This window comes from Arvicola amphibius, chromosome 15 (genome assembly GCF_903992535.2).
Source record: "Arvicola amphibius chromosome 15, mArvAmp1.2, whole genome shotgun sequence".
In the NCBI taxonomy this organism is placed as follows: Eukaryota; Metazoa; Chordata; class Mammalia; order Rodentia; family Cricetidae; genus Arvicola; species Arvicola amphibius.
Genome location: NC_052061.1, coordinates 33,329,879 through 33,347,950, shown reverse-complemented (window position 1 = coordinate 33,347,950; position 18,072 = coordinate 33,329,879). Strand labels below are relative to the sequence as shown.

At 39.7% G+C, this 18,072-nt stretch overlaps 1 protein-coding gene across 2 annotated transcripts in view; it reads left to right on the top strand.

Moving 5' to 3' along the window:
* The window catches only part of Lrrc36 (leucine rich repeat containing 36), a 54,687-nt gene that overhangs the window by 29,716 nt on the left and 6,899 nt on the right, over positions 1 to 18,072 (top strand). The window contains exons 6-11 of one of the 2 annotated variants that reach the window (XM_038312867.1): positions 4,073 to 4,200; positions 6,350 to 6,398; positions 9,045 to 9,485; positions 12,434 to 12,734; positions 15,794 to 15,948; positions 17,757 to 17,902. In XM_038312867.1, the coding sequence (XP_038168795.1) occupies positions 4,073 to 4,200; positions 6,350 to 6,398; positions 9,045 to 9,485; positions 12,434 to 12,734; positions 15,794 to 15,948; positions 17,757 to 17,902 (1,220 nt within the window). Of the gene's footprint in view, positions 1 to 4,072; positions 4,201 to 6,349; positions 6,399 to 9,044; positions 9,486 to 12,433; positions 12,735 to 15,782; positions 15,949 to 17,756; positions 17,903 to 18,072 lie in introns of both variants that reach the window. The other variant, XM_038312868.1, reaches the window with a different exon arrangement.

Genomic DNA, 18,072 nt, shown 5'->3' with positions numbered 1-18,072 from the left:
GACATCAGTAGGTGGGTGGTTCTCTGTATCAGATACAGACCTCAGAGAGCAAACAGCTGAAGTCCCTTTCCGTAGCTGGGCAGCAAGTCCTTCCCTGTTGGGAATGTAGGCTATGCATTTTTATTTTATCTTCCTATGGACTGTAAAGTCTTTAGCCAAACATGTGAAGTAGAACATCCTCCTCAGCTGTGACTGCTAGCAACTGAAGTAATTGACTATTAGTTCTCTGCTCCCATATCAGCACTATGAAGTCAATGTGATCCTGTCACCTTGGTATGGGGGTGTGAAAAATGGACTGGACAATAGTGTCACAACTTTTTGGGGACTTGTATTTGTTTTGGGGACTGAGTACTCAACACAAATTCTATCTGAAGAAAAATAAAGTATAAGATAAAAATTATCAAAGAATGGAAATTGTTATTGTTACCCTTTCCTAATTTTCCCTGATGTGACATGTTTAAAATTTAGCTAAAATTGTGTCAGAAAAAATTTCCAGGGCTTTTGTGGTTGTTGTTGTGGTTGTTCAAGAAGAACATAGCAGGGCAGGTAAGGTGACTCAGTAGATAAAGAAGACACATGATAACCTAAATTTCATCCCAGGGACCCACCTGGTAGAAAAAAGAGTCAACTTCCCTAAATTGTTCTTGACCTTCACAAGTACGCCTTGGTATGCATGCAGCCACACACATGATAAATAAGTAAAATATAGCAAATTTTAGAAAGTAACACAGCAGCTGTTCATGGTAACACACACTTGTAATTGTAGTGCTTTAGAGGCTAAGGCAAGAGGATCATTAGGTAAAGGCTAGCCTGAACTACAAAGAGAAAGCCTATCTAGAAAGTAGAGAGAGAACCCACAAAATGAGGGGGGAGTTTGAAAATCATATATCTGACAAGGGTCTAGTATCCATTTTATACAAAGAACTCATACAACTCAATAACAAAAAGATGAGTGGCTTGGCTCTGGGGAGATGCTCCAGCGGGAGATGGTCCAGGGGGACTGTCACTAAACTGCACAAGCCTAGAGACCTGAGTTCAGTCCCCAAAAACCATGGGAGAAAACAAGATGTGGAGGCATACATCTGTAATTCCAGCATTGCTGTGACTCAGTGAGAGGTGAAGACAGGATGATCACCAGGAGCATGAAGGTTATGTATATAGCACAGCAGCATAAATGAGAGACCGTGCCTCTCAACAAGATAAAGGTGAGGACCAACTCCTAAAAGCTGTGCATTGACCACCACATGCTCTTGGCACCCACACAATCAATACAATATTTCTTAAAAGATGAGAACTTGACTAAATTGTGGGCAAAGGATTTAAATGGATGCTTCTCCAAAAATAACACATGCAACTGACCAACAAGCACTTGAAATAATCAATACCACTAACCATCAGGGAAATGCAAATAATAACACTTCATACATATTAGGAATACAAGACTCAAAACAAAAGTTAATAAGGAAAGCAAGGATGTGAAAAAAGTTGATTCTTCATACATTGCTAATTGGAGAGTGAAATTGTACACCATCTCTGGAAACAGTTTAGCAGTTCCTCAAGAAGTTAAACGTAGAGTTACCAGAAACTCCTCTCTACTTCTATTTTCTGGAAAACATAAAAAATGTATCTATGCAAACACTTGTATAATAATAAAAGCACTGTTATCCACAATGGCCAAAAGCCTATTGATTGACAAATGATGTAGCAAACTATGGTATAGCTATATAAGGAATAGTATTCAGCCATGGAATTGCTGAGATGTGCTACAGACTGTATCTTGAAACCATCACGCTAAATGAAGGCCATATGCAGAAGGCCATATTTGTATGATTCCATTTATTTGAAATGCCTAGATCAGGTAAGCTTATGCAGACTGAAGGCGAATTGATGGTTTTGAGGGGATAGCAGGAAAGAGAGACTTGGCCATGACAACCAAGGGATTTCTTTGTAGGGTAATGAAGTGTCCTGAACTGAGATCATGGTGATAGTCACTCAGCTTTGTGAATATGCTAAGAATCACTGGGCAGTACTCTGTAAAAGGATGAAAGCAAAGATACAGTAATTATATCTCTATTAAAATAAAACTCTGCTCTCATTCACCCCAAGAAGAGTGATTCTGTAGAATTTGGTGACCGATTGAGATTTCAGTGTGAGAATCCAAGAACAAGTTTGTTTTGAGGGATTGGTTGAGGAAGAAAACCAATGCCCAGATTGGGGAGATGCCAGCAGGAGGAGTTTTGTAAGTGAAGATAGGAAGTTTGGTTTAGAAAATACTGTTTATGTATGTTTGTGCCTTTAAAGGGAACTCTGCTCAGGAAATTTAGAGCTGGACATAGAAAGAGATAAAACCAGATATCCTGGTGTACGTCTGGAATCCCAAAACCTGGAAGGTGGAAACAGGAGGTTCACAAGTTCAAGGTCATCCTCAGCTACATAATGAGTTGGAGGTTAACCTGGGCTACCTGACATCTTATCTTTAAAAAGAGGGAGGCCAGTTGAGAGCAACTGAGACTAGAGTTAAGATATTTTGATTTGGGGCTGGACAGTGGTAGTGCGTGCCTTTAATCCCAGCACTCGGGAGGCAGAGGCAGGAGGATCTCTGTGGGTTTGAGGCCAGCCTGGTCTACAAGAACTAGTTCCAGGACAGCTAGAGCTGCTATTACACCCTGCCTCAAACAAACAAACAAACAAAAAAGGATATTTTGATTTTGGATCATTTAGACTTCAGTTATCGCTAAAACCCGGGAGGTGTGCTAGCACTTGGCAAAGAACTCAGACATTGGAGGATTTCCTTAAACAAAAAATTAGGTTGAAGGAAAGAAAAGGGACCTGTGAAAGAACCTGGAAGTCGGTGTTAAGTGCTGCACAGAAAAGTCAACTTCTGCAGGGTGAGGATAAGGGCAGCCCGAACCCAAATCATCTTCTGCAGGGTGAGGATGAGGGCAGCCCGAACCCAAATCAGCTTACTTTTCTCCAGTGATGAGATTGCTCCCACCAGTCTGCTTCACCTTGTTTTGCCCACAGTGCCATAGCTATGAAAGAACACAACGTTTGAGAGTTTCATGTTATCTTCAGAATGGTAGTTCTACCAAAGTCAGTGATAGAAGAGTTATCTTGTATTTACAGACATTTCAAACCCAGAAAGCAACTAAAAAATAGGCTGCATCTCAGAGTCCCAAATGCACTCAGAGGCTGTTGCTCAGCAGGCTGCCTTTGCCATTCTGTGTTTCATTTGCAGTGGCTCTTGGTTGTTTTCTGCTGCCAGAAAACTTGCAGAAGAGCACATTGCTTGAAGAAGGCCCAAGATTTTGAAACTGTCTTGATTCTTGCACAATCCTGCTAAATAGAATTTCCCTAAACCAATGCAAAAAAAAAAAAAAAAAAAAAAAAAAAACTTACATTCAAAAGTTCCCCCAGAAGATGGCAGCTGCCCTAGAACTTGTAAAGGACATGCTTGGGATCCTCTTGCTTCAGCCTTTCCCATACTGGGGTAAGCACACAACTGTGTGCCGTCAAGTTCAAATTATAAAAAATACTGGGATACCTAAGAATTTAGTATTCCTTATGAAGCAGGTTCTGATTAGATGTTCTTTTCTTACAAATGAAGAAATCAAGGCAGAGAGCGAGACTTGCAATGATGAATCAGTGCAGTCTGTGGATTAGAGCCCTGGAGATATAGAGAGCCAGGAGTCTATTCTCGACGTTTGCTGTGGAAGGAGATTGCTGAATTAATGTCAGGCGGTATTATTTACTCATGTAGGAAGTGTGTAAAGTACTATTTGCCTTCTGAATGTCTGTCTATAGGTCAAAATTTGTGAGACCATTTCATATCCGTGATCTTGTTTCTGCTTCCCTTCAATGCTGAAAGACAGTATGTTTCATTATCACTGTTGAACTAACAAAGAGGGAATTCATAGTGCTGAAGCAATTTGCCCAAGTTCACATGGTTTCTAAATGGTGATGCCATGAATTAGCACCCAATCTTGTGACTTCCCCTCCAGTATCTTTCTACAAGACATGCTGCCTTTGAACTCTGTCATAATTTCATTGTATTCCTTTCCTTTTAATATAGACTCAAACAAAGGACTTTTTATTCCCTTCCCCAGCCGGGAAATAAAGGATTCAATAACCAGTACTTCTGCAAGCCAGGGTAGTGGCACACCAGTTCAAAAGTTAGACGTTTGTCCACTGGGAACACAGGTAATGTATTCACTGCCCTGCTGACGTATTAATTAGCCAAAGACTAATATTATTTGTGTAATGTTTTTATTTACCTATGTACCCTTAGCACAGTATGTGCTAGGTATGGGTCCTCAAACGGGGATGCATCTATTAAAAATTCAGAGCTGATTATAAAATTCCTTCTCTTTACCAAATACCTCCATCTCGTTCTCTGATCTCTCACATTTTCTACCTCTGCCTTTTAATTCAAGTCTTACGTATCAAGGAGGCTTTCCCAAAAGCTGCCTCTTCTGTGTAATTATCAGAAGAAAAGGGATAATGTAGCACAGGAGTGACAGGCAATGAGAAATTAGAGGTAATGCCAAATTTGGGAAAAATTAAAAATAGCAAGTTTTCAAAGAAAAAATGGTAGTAGAATTCATGTAATCATTTTATTAAAGTTATCGTGTGTGAGCAAATATGACGTCAAACAGAACTGACAGCTTCTCCCTTTGCTTTGTCTTTGATAATCTTATAAGCAACAGAACTGTGGAAAACAGCCGGGGGGGGGGTGAATGGGGAGGTGGTGACCAGGGCTGTTTTAGTGAATAGAGAGTTAGTATTTTTCAGTGTGTGTGTGTGTGTGTGTGTGTGTGTGTGTGTGTGTGTTGTAACACCTTCTAATTTTAAATACAGGCTAGCATTTGTTTCTTTGTTACTGTAAATTCTACTTGGGTGCTAGGAAACTATCTTTGTTGTTGTTGCTTTTCTAAAATCTTGCTATTGATTTAAGGAAACAGAAATAATATCTATTCCAATTTACAGTTAAATAATATTTCTCAGAAAAAAGCTCTCTAGAATTAATTCTTAAAACAAGGGGGAGAGAGAGAGAGAGAGAGAGAATTGAACTTACTATAATCCTTTAGTTTACCAAAAAGAAGTGCAAATTCTTTTTCTGGCCACATAAATTGTATATGTTGTATATGTGGTGCCTGGGTATGCTGGAATAGAACCCGAGGCCTTGGACATGCTAGTCTAGCCCTGTGCCACTGAGATATATCCCTAGCCAAGAAAGTGAACATTTTAAGATATTTTTAAATGCATGTTAGATGGCTTTCTTTTTGCTTTCAGTTCTTGCCTAGTTATGCTTCAGATTAATTTACAGGTTTTTTTTTTCTGTTTTTCAAGACAGGGTTTCTCTGTAGCTTTGGAGTCTATCCTGGAACTAGCTCTTGTAGACCCAGGCTGGCCTTGAACTCAGAGATCTGACAGCCTCTGCCTCCTGAGTGGTGGGATTAAAGGCATGCGCCACCACTGCCAGGCATTTACAGCTTCTTAAAACTCTAGTAGTTGCTTGGCATGATGGACACACATCTATAATTCCAACACTTAGGAGGCAGAAGCAGAATTGTAGCAAGTTTGAGGATACCCTGATTATACAGGGAGCTCCAGGCCAGCCAGGGCTATGCAGCAAGACCCTGTCTCAGAAGAAAAAGAAAAACAAACAAAAATTCTTGTTAGTTCCTTTAGCTGGTACTCAGCTTTATTAGAAAATGAAATAAATAGAATAGTTCTTTCAACAGAAAAGATAAAATTGGAGAAAATGATGTGGGCTGGGGAGAGTGTTCAGTGGGTAGTGTTCACTGCACAAGCACAATGACGTGGGTTTGGATCCATGCGTAAAAACCACATAAGGTTGTGATTGGAACCCAAGTGCAGGTGGCACAAGGTGCGCAGGTGGATCCCAGCTCACTGACAGGCCAGACTAATCAAATAGATGTGTAACAAGTTTAATGAGAAGCCCTGTTTCAAAAACTAAGGTGCAGAGGAAGAGGAAGACATCAACCTCTGATCCCTAGCTCACAAGTGCACCATCACAGGGAAAGGAAAAAGTGGCCTTATCTAATTCGTCTGCAGACAAAATACAGTAGTTCAATGTTTGGTATGCTTTTACCTTCTAAGGATAGTTTGTGTTTCCAAGGAGTCTTCTTCCCTGCTCTAGAGCAATCCTGGAACCTCCTTGTGTTGTAACTGTTTTAAAGTGGGCTCAACCTCAGACCCCAGCTGGAAGGTCTGGTTCCTTCCCCTCCAGGGATGAATGGCCTTGGAGGAAAGACTCCCAGTCCTGGGAGCTCGCGTCTAAACACTCACAAATGCCCATTTTCCTAAATTTTCAAACTTTTTTTAGTTGCAGGAAGCAACAAGAAGGGAGACCAGTGACACTCACAAGGAAGATGGTAAATATTTTGCTCACTGGGCACCCAGAGGAATCTGGATGGAATGAGAATGCAGACACCATTGCTGCAGCTCTGCTCGCTGTCGGCTGACCTGTTCTCCCAGGGACTGAGGCCTACAGACGCCTTTCTCCTCCTAAAGCCAGTGTTTCTTTTCCTCATGTTTCTTGCCTCCCTTTAGATTTGTTGTTTTTCTACTTGTTCTCTCCTTCTCCCTCCCTCTCTCCTTTCCTCCCTCTTTCTCTCTTCTCAGATTTTTTAATTATACCATTTGAATATTTTTAGTATTATTCACCAAATGACAATATGTTCTTGACTTATACAATTTAAAAATTGTCAATATAGTAATCTTTTTCTTAACTTTTCTCTTAGGTAATTTAAAGACCTTAAAGTATCTCATCCTTTTAATCTCCCACTCCTGAAAGATATTAATCCTACAGACCTTTCCTTCTTCTTTCATGAATTGAACCTAAGACTTCATGTATTCCGATCAAGGGTTCCACCCCTGAGCTACATTCCCAAGAAGAGTTCCTGTGGTTTCTTATTCTACATACTTTTTAAACCCCACAAAATGTTTTTTATACAATTTTCATTTAAAGTCATCTTTGTTTTTATTTCTTTCTTTAGCCCAGATATCCTATTCCTTGTAGGATCATTATACAGTCATAATACATTCTTCAGTGTGGGCCTATTGGTGATGAACTCTGGTTTCTTTGTTTCTTTTTGTTTGTTTGTTTGTTGTTGTTGTTGTTGTTGTTGTTGTTTGGTTTTTGAGACAGGGTTTCTCTGTAGCGTTGGAACCTGTCCTGGAACTAGCTCTTGTAGACCAGGCTGACCTTGAACTCATAGAGATCCACCTGCCTCTGCCTCCTGAGTGCTGGAATTAAAGGCATGTACCACCACTGTCCAACTCTGTGTGCTGAATTCTTAATTCCAATTTTTTTCTTCTCAGTCCTTTTTTTTCTCTTCTCAGTTATATATGTTTGATTTAGTCTAAGTCATCTTTTGTAAAAAAAAAAAAAGTAGGCTTTTTTATATTTCCTTAAACAGAATAAACTTAGGTGCTTCAGTATCTGCTCATAGTATCTGAGATCTTTATAGGTCTATGTTTTTTTTTTTACTGCTTTCATTCATGTTAATGCTTTTGGGTTTTTTGTTTATTTTTGGTTGTTTGCTTTTTTATATTTTAGTAATTATTTGAACAAATAATTATTAGTCTTATATGTGTTTGTATTTTCCAGAACAAACTTCCATTTGCCTCTGCCAAGTATTAGAATACTATCAGTCTGGAACTGCTTTAGTCCCAGCACAAGTCATTCTCAGAAATGGCTTATTTTACCCTTAGCACTGTATCCTGCCTACATTTCCTTCCCACAGTGTGTGTGAGCTGTGGGATGCCGTCGCCATGACTCTTACCTTGGGCAGAGCCTATGCTTCTGTCCCTTTTTACCCTAAATGACTTTGGGTGAACGTGATTTTCTGTCCTAGCACACCTTTAAAGTTTTGTTTGATTGCTTTGGTTTTTTTGTTTGTTTGATTTCTAATTTGGACCTAGGAATTTCTCACTATCTTCTTAGCTCTTGGTTGGATTTATACCATCCCAGAAAGATAAAATATCTAATTTGTCATTACTTTAAAAACCAGTTCTTTATACCTGTTATTTTTGTTACCTAAGTAAAGATACTGTTATATGGCCTTTGTCATGTGATGTATGTTGACAATGGGTGAACCATTCCTGTAGGTCCTAGAAACACAGGGCTAGAAGAGTTAGTGTAACTAATTCAGAAATGACATATTTTATTCCTAAGATATCCCGTCAAGCACCACAAACTCTGAAAGTACCAAGGAGCACAGAGCCTGCTCCTTTGTCTACTGTTCTACTTGCTAAACTGTGAGACTTATTGAATAGCAAATGTAGCTGTCTGAGAGAAATTCTTCAGAATCAGGATAGCACCTAGGCCAGGGATTTTCATACATTTTGCATTCTCTACTATTTAACTAGCTTAGGTATCAGTTCCCAGTGGGTGAACTAGAACCCCTGGGTGTAGTTTAATAGTGAGAGAAGGCAAAGAGTCTATAAAATCATAGACCAACTACTTTTTTTCTTTCTTTTTTTATTTTTTTTAATAGACCAACTACTGTCTATAAACTGAATGCATAACGCTACAATTATTGTCATTGTGGAAGTGTGCCAACTTTTTATATGAAATTGCTGTTTAGAAGCCATGCATGCATGTATGGTGGCACACACCTGTAATCCCAGCACTTGGGAAATGGAGGGTGCTAGAGGGTTGTGAATTCCAGGCCAGTCTAGGCTGCATAGACAGATCTTGTCTCAAAAGACAAAAAAAAAAAAAAAAAAGCAAAAACACGGTGTAAAAAACTCTGAAACTACAGTTTTAAGAGAACATTCTTGTTATTCTATTATTTTGACGTTTGTCTCCATAATGATACAGATTCTTTATTGTTTACAAAATGTCCTACATATCTTGTTGTCATTGTCCCTGTGGAAATCCTTTCATCATTTTGCTATATCTATTAGAATTAGAAACCATCTCCTTTTAACACTTTCCTAGTGAACAAAGATGCCCAACTGGACCAAGATGAATTCTCATCATGTTTTGTTTTGTTTTCTTTGGTGAGGATTAGAATTCAGACACTACCTGCCTCATCAGCCCACAGTCCGATCTCCAGAGAAGATGACTAGAGATGGATACCGAGTATCTTTTTTAGACACTAAGTCTTCAGGTTCTTCTCCAGAAAAAGACTTGATACCAAGACCTGACACATATCTATGTACCCATGATGTCTCATTGGGTAAACGCCTGGACGTGGGTGATTCTAACCAGATCCTTCCCTATCAATTACCTTCAGATGTCAGTCTGGACTGTTATGATAATCATTATTCTCAAACTCTTTCCCTGCATGGAAGTCTTGTCAAAAAGCCTCAAAAAATCAAGAACTACAGAGAATATAGCATAAAACCTTCAAATGACATAAAAGCCACCTCATCCCATTCCTGCGGAGATTTGCTAACTTCTCTGTCAAACCCCGACTCCAATACAGGAAGGCTCTTGAAGCTTAGTTCAGGTAATAGCTGTCAGTTTGCAAGTCTTTTTAAACGCATGAATTTTGGATTTTATTGAAACTGAATTTGTGGTTCTTCAGTTGTATATTAGGGTCATTAGTGATCCATGGAATTTCCAGAAATCTGGAGGGTTTGGGTGCAACATGATGGATAATTTAGAGGAAAAAATACAGAAATAAGAGTTTTACAACTACATGTTATTTTAGTTAGTGGCATCGCAAGACCTATTCCCAAGTGCATCTAGTTCTCTCTGGTCGCCATCATCAACCTCTGGCCTCCACACACATATGATCACATGTGAACATGCACATGCATGCACATGTATGGTGAGGGACAACAAAAGAAAAAGAGCTAGTCTGGGTCTGAGTTGAGCATGGAATGGTGCAAATGTGGGAATAGGAAAGTTCTCTCTCAGGAGAAGATAGTTTCAGGATAAGTCATAGAGACCGGTCTTTGGCTATTAATTTATTCAGCAAAACTCATTGGATACCTACCATGTGCCGGACACTAGTCCAGTTCTAAGATAAAGTAAAAAACAAAATCTAATTCCATGTATACTTGATCATAAATTATGTCTCTACTTTTATTCTAACAAGGTAAAATAGGTAATAACTTAACATATAAATATGTCAATTTATAAGTGCTATGATGGAAAATAACAAGTATATAAGAAATAATAAGGGCTGGAGAGATGGCTCAGAGGTTAAGAGCATTGCCTGCTCTTCCAAAGGTCCTGAGTTCAATTCCCAGCAACCACATGGTGGCTCACAACCATCTGTAATGGGGTCTGGTGCCCTCTTCCGGCCTGCAGGCATACATGTAGACAGAATATTGTATACATAATAAATAAATAAATATTTTTTTAAAAAAGAAATAATAAGAAGCGATGTTTCAGATTGAATGGGCAGGTCAGACTTCTATGTTGAGGCATCATAAACATGAGACATGAGCGAGATGAAAGTATAAGCTATATAGATAACGTGGGGGTGGAACTTTCTAAAGTGGAAATAGTAAGTGAAGAATTCCTGAGGCCATGTTTATGGAACAAAGAACCTAGTATGGCTATGGTAGAGTAAAGGAAATGAAGTGTATAGACAAGGCCAGAGTGATGGCCAGACATTTATTCCGGGCAAGATGTATGGTTGGAAGATTTATAGCAAAGGATTATCACCTACGCATTTCTCTGAGGGGCTAGGAAGTGCGTTAAGTTGGTAAAGCACTTGCTGCACAAACCTAAGGATCTGAGTTTAGATTCCCTGGTGAAAGCTGGCCAGGTGTGGTGATATGCACCCCTTATTCTGTCTGGGAAGGCAGACACAACAGGAGCTTTCTGTAGGCTTTCTGGCCACTGCACCTGCCACTTTGGTGCGGGAACCCATCTCACTGCACATCATCATCCTTTGGCCTCCGTACAGACGTGTGAACATGTACCTGCACATGTATGAGATCTGGGATGAGAGAAAGACAGAAAACCAGAACAAGAATTACTCTGGATACTGAGTTGAGAATAAAATGGGGCAAGAATGGAAATAGGAAAACCCGTTTAAGAGGTTAAAATTTAGATAAAAGTCGGTAGCTTCAACTAGAAAGACAGTGGAGGTAGTGAGCAGGTGACAGATTCTGACTGTATTATAGGAAAATTACCCTTGGATTTGTTGATGGACTTGGAATAAAGTGTAGGAGAAAGAGAGTCAGTGATTCTGAGGTTTCAGGCCTCGCTTACGAGGAGAATTTATGATATAAAAAGAATAGAAGAGGAGAAATGAGTTTTAAGATAAATATTGAGTCTTGTTTTATGTATCTTAAGTTTAAGGTGCTATTAGAACTTTTTGGAGATGGCACCCTAATAATTTGACATAATAGTGTGGATTTCAGGAGGAAATGTAGTTGGAAATATAAATTTGAGAATTTTGCAGGGACAGATGACATTAAAACTGTGAGTGGATGAGCTACTCATCCAGAGAATAAACATAGATAGGAAAGAGATCCAAGATCCTGAGCCTTGTGAAAATTTAAAGATGAATAGATAAAGACAAACTACCAAGAAGAGTGAAAGGAAAGGAGAAAGCTGACTGTTACTCTGCGGGGCTAGTGAAAACTGTGTGATAAGAAGGAGGAAGGAGTATTCTATGTTGGAGGCTGCAGGGAAGGAGCTGGGACTGGCAGTTATTTGGAAACACAAAGGAATTAGTGAATAGCTTCAGGGGATACATTAAAATAAAAGCTCCATTGAGGTGAGTTAAAAACACACACCTGGAAATGAAGCAATAGAGTGCTAAGTATATACAGCTCCTCAAGAAGCTTTGCAATAAGAAGGAGCAGAGAAATGGAATCCTATAAGACTGATAAAAATCACCAGCAGAGGGATAATTAATAATGATGTGTCAGAAAACAGAAGAGCTTCTTGTCTAGTCCACAAGAGATGAAATGCAGTCAGCTGTAAAGAAACAGTGAATTAAGCAGCAACAGTTACAAGAAGGAGGCAGGGGATTTATTCAGACAGCCAATAAAGTGTAAGTCAGTTGATAAATTCAGTGGTGAGATGGTATGGACATTTTCTTTGATTTTCTGTTTTCTTGGTGAGGTAAAGGATGGAGGGGATAATATTCAAAGCTGGAGAGAAAAGAAATGTGAAATAATTCTCTCAGAAAATAAAATGAATTGACTGGAGTAATATATAAGGACAGCTGGGCAGTAATAAGTGTCTAAATAATCTAGCAGTCGTGAATGAAAGCGAGAACGGTCAGGACAGATGTGCACTGTTCTCTAACCACTGCTCTGGTATACGCTGGGCGCATGTAGACAGTTGATTTATTCAGAATTGAGATTTGGTCAGGTAGAGAGAGACAAAGAAAGGAGTTATGTTAAAGAGTGATTATTATAACCCTAGATACCAACAGATGTAAGAGAGTTGAAAGGCGGGTTCATTTGCCAGGCTTTTTCTTCACAGATCTATATGCCACAACCCATTTCAACAGTGACCCTGCTCTACTGGCCAATGTAGAACAACAGTTACCCAGCAGTCTCAGGGATTTTGCACCCGCACCTGGTTCTTTCCCAGGCAACCGTGTCCTTGGAAACTCTCTTCGGACACTGCTGTTACCACCTGGGACTCCAGAAAACAGGGAAATTCCAACGCAGAGGTCATTAAGCGGAGGATTCAAGCGGAAGGACAACGTTCTTGCCAACCTGAACCTGAAGTGTGGTTTCCAAGAAGCTACAGGCACCGAGGCGCAAGTATTGACTTGTTTGTGTGTGTACAAGAAACACAAAGGCTCAGGAACAGAATGTGCTTCTCTTGAGGCTTCCGGTGGTTCCACCAATATTGCTAGAAGTTTTAGGGGATTTTCAAAGACCTGTGGCCAGCACTACCAGGCTATAGCCTGTGATTCTTTTGCCCTTAGGAAGAATTATTCCACTTTTCTATTTGTTCAGCTTTCTATCTCAAGGGAACTGATTTACTCTGAAAGCATAAACATGGTACATAGTAGGAAGACATTTGAGTAACTGTTCCTGCAGGAGTTTGCTAGCAGGACAAAGTGGAGACGTAGTCATAAGTAGCTAACTTACTTGAAATGGCTCTTATAAAATCTTTTTCTCACATTATAGAACAGGCTGACCCTGAACTCACAGATCTGCCTGCCTCAGCCTGCTCAGTGCTGGGAGAGAAGGTGTGCATCACCAACGCCCAGCTAAACATCATTATTTTGCTTTTCTCTACAGATACTCAAATGATTCTATTCCCTGCACTAAAGTATCCATAAGCAAGTGAATTAGATTTCCCAGGGGATTTTTAACTGAAAGGTGTTGGCTCCGAGAATCAAGACCTGTCTTTTCTGAATGTTAATTTTTCAGCAGGTCTTATTGCCGCCAGGGAGCTCAGTAACCCTGAGAGCCGGCGATCCCTGTCATGGGAATCGTGTGTCAGTCGTGTGCTGCCTTGTAAGGAAGCAGAATATTTGGTCAAAAACTCTTTCTAATCATTTTAAGTTTTTAATTGTTGGATATCTTTTTGCACATTAGGATTTTTTTTAAGATTTATTTATTTATTATGTACACAGTGTTCAGCCTCCATGCCTGTAGGCCAGAAGAGGGCACCAGATCTCATTACAGATGGTTGTGAGCCACCATGTGGCTGCTGGGAATTGAACTCAGGACCTCTGGAAGAGCAGGCAGTGCTCTTAACCTCTGAGTCATCTCTCCAGTCCCTCATTAGGATGATTTAATGGAAATTGTCCGTTTCTTAACCCTTGGAATCCTTCCTGCTGTTTTCAGAACTGCGGAGCTGAGAGTCTGGTACAGTTTGCCTAGTTTGTGCAAGGCCTAGGCGCTTTCTCCTACATCACAGTAAAGGAGGAACATGGAGGCCTCTGAGACAGTCGTAGTTTTTCTTCACTAAAGGGGGCAGTCTTGCAATACTTTCTTTAGTTCCTGGCTTGTTTTACAGTCCCACCCACAAACACCCACTTGGTCAGACAAAAACACTGTGATAATATATCTAGGAAAGTCCCAGGGACACTTAGGACACTGGGATGCTTTATTACTAAACAGTCTAGGAAAAAATTCACTTCTATTTCATGTCACATTGTTAAAAATCTCAACATTTTTGGATTGTCTTTAATATTATCATTTTTTTCCTGTTAGACGTTGTTTTTCTTAATATTGAAAGCTTTCAAAGTGCTGACTTCATATAAACATAAAAGCAGACAGGTTTTTTTGCTTTTAGTGGATGCTTGACATAGAACCCAGGGCTTCACTCATGCTAGGTCCTTGACTGTAAATTATATGTATATATGCTATTTGGTTTCTGAAATCTGTAATTCTCAAATTTCTAAAGTTAAACTGGGCATGGTGGAGTCTACCACCAGTACTTGGGAGGCAGAGGTAGGAGGATCAAAAGTTCAAGGACAGCCTAAGCCCCATGAGACTCTGTCTCAACCAACAAAGAAAAGAAAAAAAATTAAAACCAGTAACAGTAAATTTTATTTTTAAAAAATTTCCATAAAGTAGTTTTTGTTATGACTTAGACTCTATTATGCTTTAACCCCAAATCAGGTTAACTTCTCAAATGACCCCATTCTGTGTCTTTCATACATCCACAATCCTTACGCTGTACTGATCAGGACTAGGCAGAGATCTCCTGAGAACATGTTCATCCTAGTTGTAACGCCATTCCCTACCAATAGTAGGTCACACATGTGACTCAACTCATATCACTGTCTTTGGGTGCTGTGTTTCATTACCTAATAATCGTCTTTGGTTTTTTACATCAAAAGAGTCAAGCAAAATTGAGAAATAATTTGACTGTCTTTAATGTATGTCATACTGTGTGTGTGAGAGTGTGCGTGTCTGTGTGTGTATGTCTATGTGTGTGCATGTCTGTGTGAGTGTGCATGTCTGTGTGTGTGAGAGTGTGCACGTCTCTGTGAGTGTGTGAATGTGCATGTTTCTATGTGTGTGCATGTCTGTGTGTGTGAGTGTGCATGTCTGTGTGCGTGTGTGTGTGCTGCTGGGGATAGAACCCAAGGCTTTGCACATGCTAAGCAAGCACTGCTGAGCTACCTCTCTAGCCTGCATTAGTTTTTTTTGAAGTCCACAAGACTCTATAGGAAAGACTAGGAGGTAGACATATATAAAATGCATAATGTTATACATGTCAGCTTAGAGTGAAGAATGTTACTATATAAATCTATCTATGATTTCTTTAAATAAAAAAATACCATTAGTACTTGACCTAACAATGACATTTAACTCAAAATTCTTAAAATGTTAGAGGGCATTTATGTTCATTTAAAATAGAAGCTTATTATGAATTTTAATTTCTTATTAAAGTACTCTCAATTTTATCTTATTGTATATGGTACTTCTTAAAAATGCCCTGCCATTTCATCCTCTTTTTGTATTATATAATACATTGAACCACACATATAAGGACTAAATAACACATTTTTATTGTTCATAAATTCTGAAAAATCTGCATATAAAAGTCATGATAGAGGTTCTACTGCTTTTGAAATTTCTTTGACAGCCTAGAGATGAGGCTCAGTAGTACAGGGTCCTGGGTTTAATCCCTAGCACCATCAAAGGAAAAGAAAAAAAAAACATGAAATCGCCTAGGATATCTCATATGTTTGCCTTGGACATAGTAATATGAGATTCATATCTAAACCAAAAGATGGAAGCTTTTTTACTTTAAAAAATTATTAATGCTTTAAATGTCTGGATCCTTATTTCCTTTATTGTGTAAGAATGACACAAATGGTACTGGTTTTTGGTTTTGTTTTGTTTTGTTTCTTGAGCCTCTCTCTAGTGACCTGGGCAGTTTGCATGGTTTACCAGGAAACCATAGTCCCCCGATCTCCGCCAGAACCCCCCATGTGGCCACTGTCCTTAGACAGCTCCTGGAGCTGGTGGATAAGCACTGGAATGGCTCTGGCTCCCTCCTCCTCAACAAGAAGTTTCTTGGTAAGTGTATAGTTCTCTGTGCAGTTAGGAAGGCAGGGCCTTGCTTCTGCTCTGTGGCTTTTAATATTCATCTAGTTCCCTTAGCCTGCAAGGAAAAGTGTGTACACTTAACAAAGTTTTCTAGAAACACCACGGTTAACAAATTTTCTTTCTTTCTTTCTTTCTTTCTTTCTTTCTTTCTTTCTTTCTTTCTTTCTTTTTTTTTTTTTCGAGACAGGGTTTCTGTAGCTTTGGAGCCTCTCCTAGAACTAGCTCTTGTAGACCAGGTTGGCTTCAAACTCACAAAGATCTGCCTGCCTCTGCCTCTAAAATTTTTTTATTTTTTTCAGACAAGGTTTCTCTGTAGCTTTGGAGCCTGTCCCAGAACTAGCTCTTGTAGACCAGGCTGGCCTCGAACTCCCAGAGATCTGCCTGCCTCTGCCTCCCAAGTGCTGGGATTAAAGGCGTGCGCCACCACAGCCGGACCAAATTTTTATTTTGTTACATTTGTCTTCCCTATTTTTTTAAAATCATTTTGCAGGTTGTTTTGTAGCAATTGTTTTCCCCTTCCTATGGTGCTTGTGTGTGCTCATGTGTCATCTTTGCTAATATAATGCATGATCAGATATATGTAATTGAGAGTAGTTATATTAATAATTGCAAAATTATGTTATGGTCCTTTGGAAGTGCCAGTAATCAATACAGCAGAAATTAGGTTTGATTATCAGAATTTTGCAAAGACTATTGAAATGGTGATATAACATAATGAAATGAGTAAATTCCCTTTTTAGGGACATGGGGCAAATAGTTTTCTGAATGTTGGTTCCAAGTGTTTATTTGTTAATAGAGAAAAAATTCAAGGAACTTTTTTTTTTGGTTTTTCAAGACAGGGTTTCCCTGTAGTTTCTAGAGCCTGTCCTGGAACTAGCTCTTGTAGACCAGGCTGGCCTTGAACTCAGAGATCCGCCTGCCTCTGCCTCCCGAGTGCTGGGATTAAAGGCGTGCACCACCACCGCCCTGCTTCAAGGAACTTTTGCTTGTTAGTAAAGCTTTAAGTAAAAATGAGAGCCTTGAGAGTTGTTTGGGCTGTAAAAATTATTTTTAATTTATAAGGGCTGAGGGTATCTAGCCCAGTGGTAGAACACCTGCCTGGCTCGCACTAGTCACATCCCATTTCCTTAAAGACCTTAGTTTCAGTTGTGTGTACGTTGGTCTATGCATGTGTATGTAGGTGCCCAGAGGCCAGAAGACAGTGTCAGATGCCCTGAAGCTGGAGTTACAAGAGGCTGTGAACCACCTGACGTGGGTGCTGAAAATTGAATTCTGGTCTTCTGCAAGAACAACAAATACTCTTAACTGCTGAGCCATCTCTCCAACCCCCACACCAAATATTTTAATTAAAAAATTATATGGGATGAGAACAAGAGAGAATAATTAATATGTGTATGAATATAATAAAATGTTGTGTGTGTGTATATATATAAAACTGTCATGATAAACCCATTATTATAAATAATTAATGTGGTAATTTTTTTAATTCTAAAGGGACATAGAGGAGAAAGAATCAGCCTTCCTTCCTATGTTGACCCATTGTTGCCATTTTGTAGGAAATCACCCCTCCCACACACCGGAGCAGAATCTCTGGACTAGTGCAAACAGGAAGGGCTGTGACGTATCCTCCACAAAGGACTGGGCACAACGCCTCTTACAGCCACTTAAAACTCATGTCAAAAGGCGATGTTTAGATACAGAGCTGGCCGTTACTGACTTGAAATTCTGTGCTTTAGTTTTTAAGATTGGCCCATGTGCCCAACCTGAATTTTTGGCAGGTCCTGCCAGGGATTTGCTTCTGTCTCTGGTTGTGCCTGCGCCCCCTCAGCGGTGTCGCTCCCAGCTTGAAGACAAGGCAGGGAAAGCCGTCCGCAGGAGGGAGAGTGAGCTAAAGGAAGTCGAGCATCTGGTTCCTAATGACGTGGTATGGCTCCCTCATCTTTCTCTCCTCCTCTTCCTTCACTAGAAAAGACATAACATCCTGACTAGAACAGCCCAGGGCCCCAAGGAGCATGACTACTGTAGATATTTAGAAACTCCAGAACCAAAATGTGAAAAAGTCAGGCAGAACAATCAGGAATATGGAACAACATG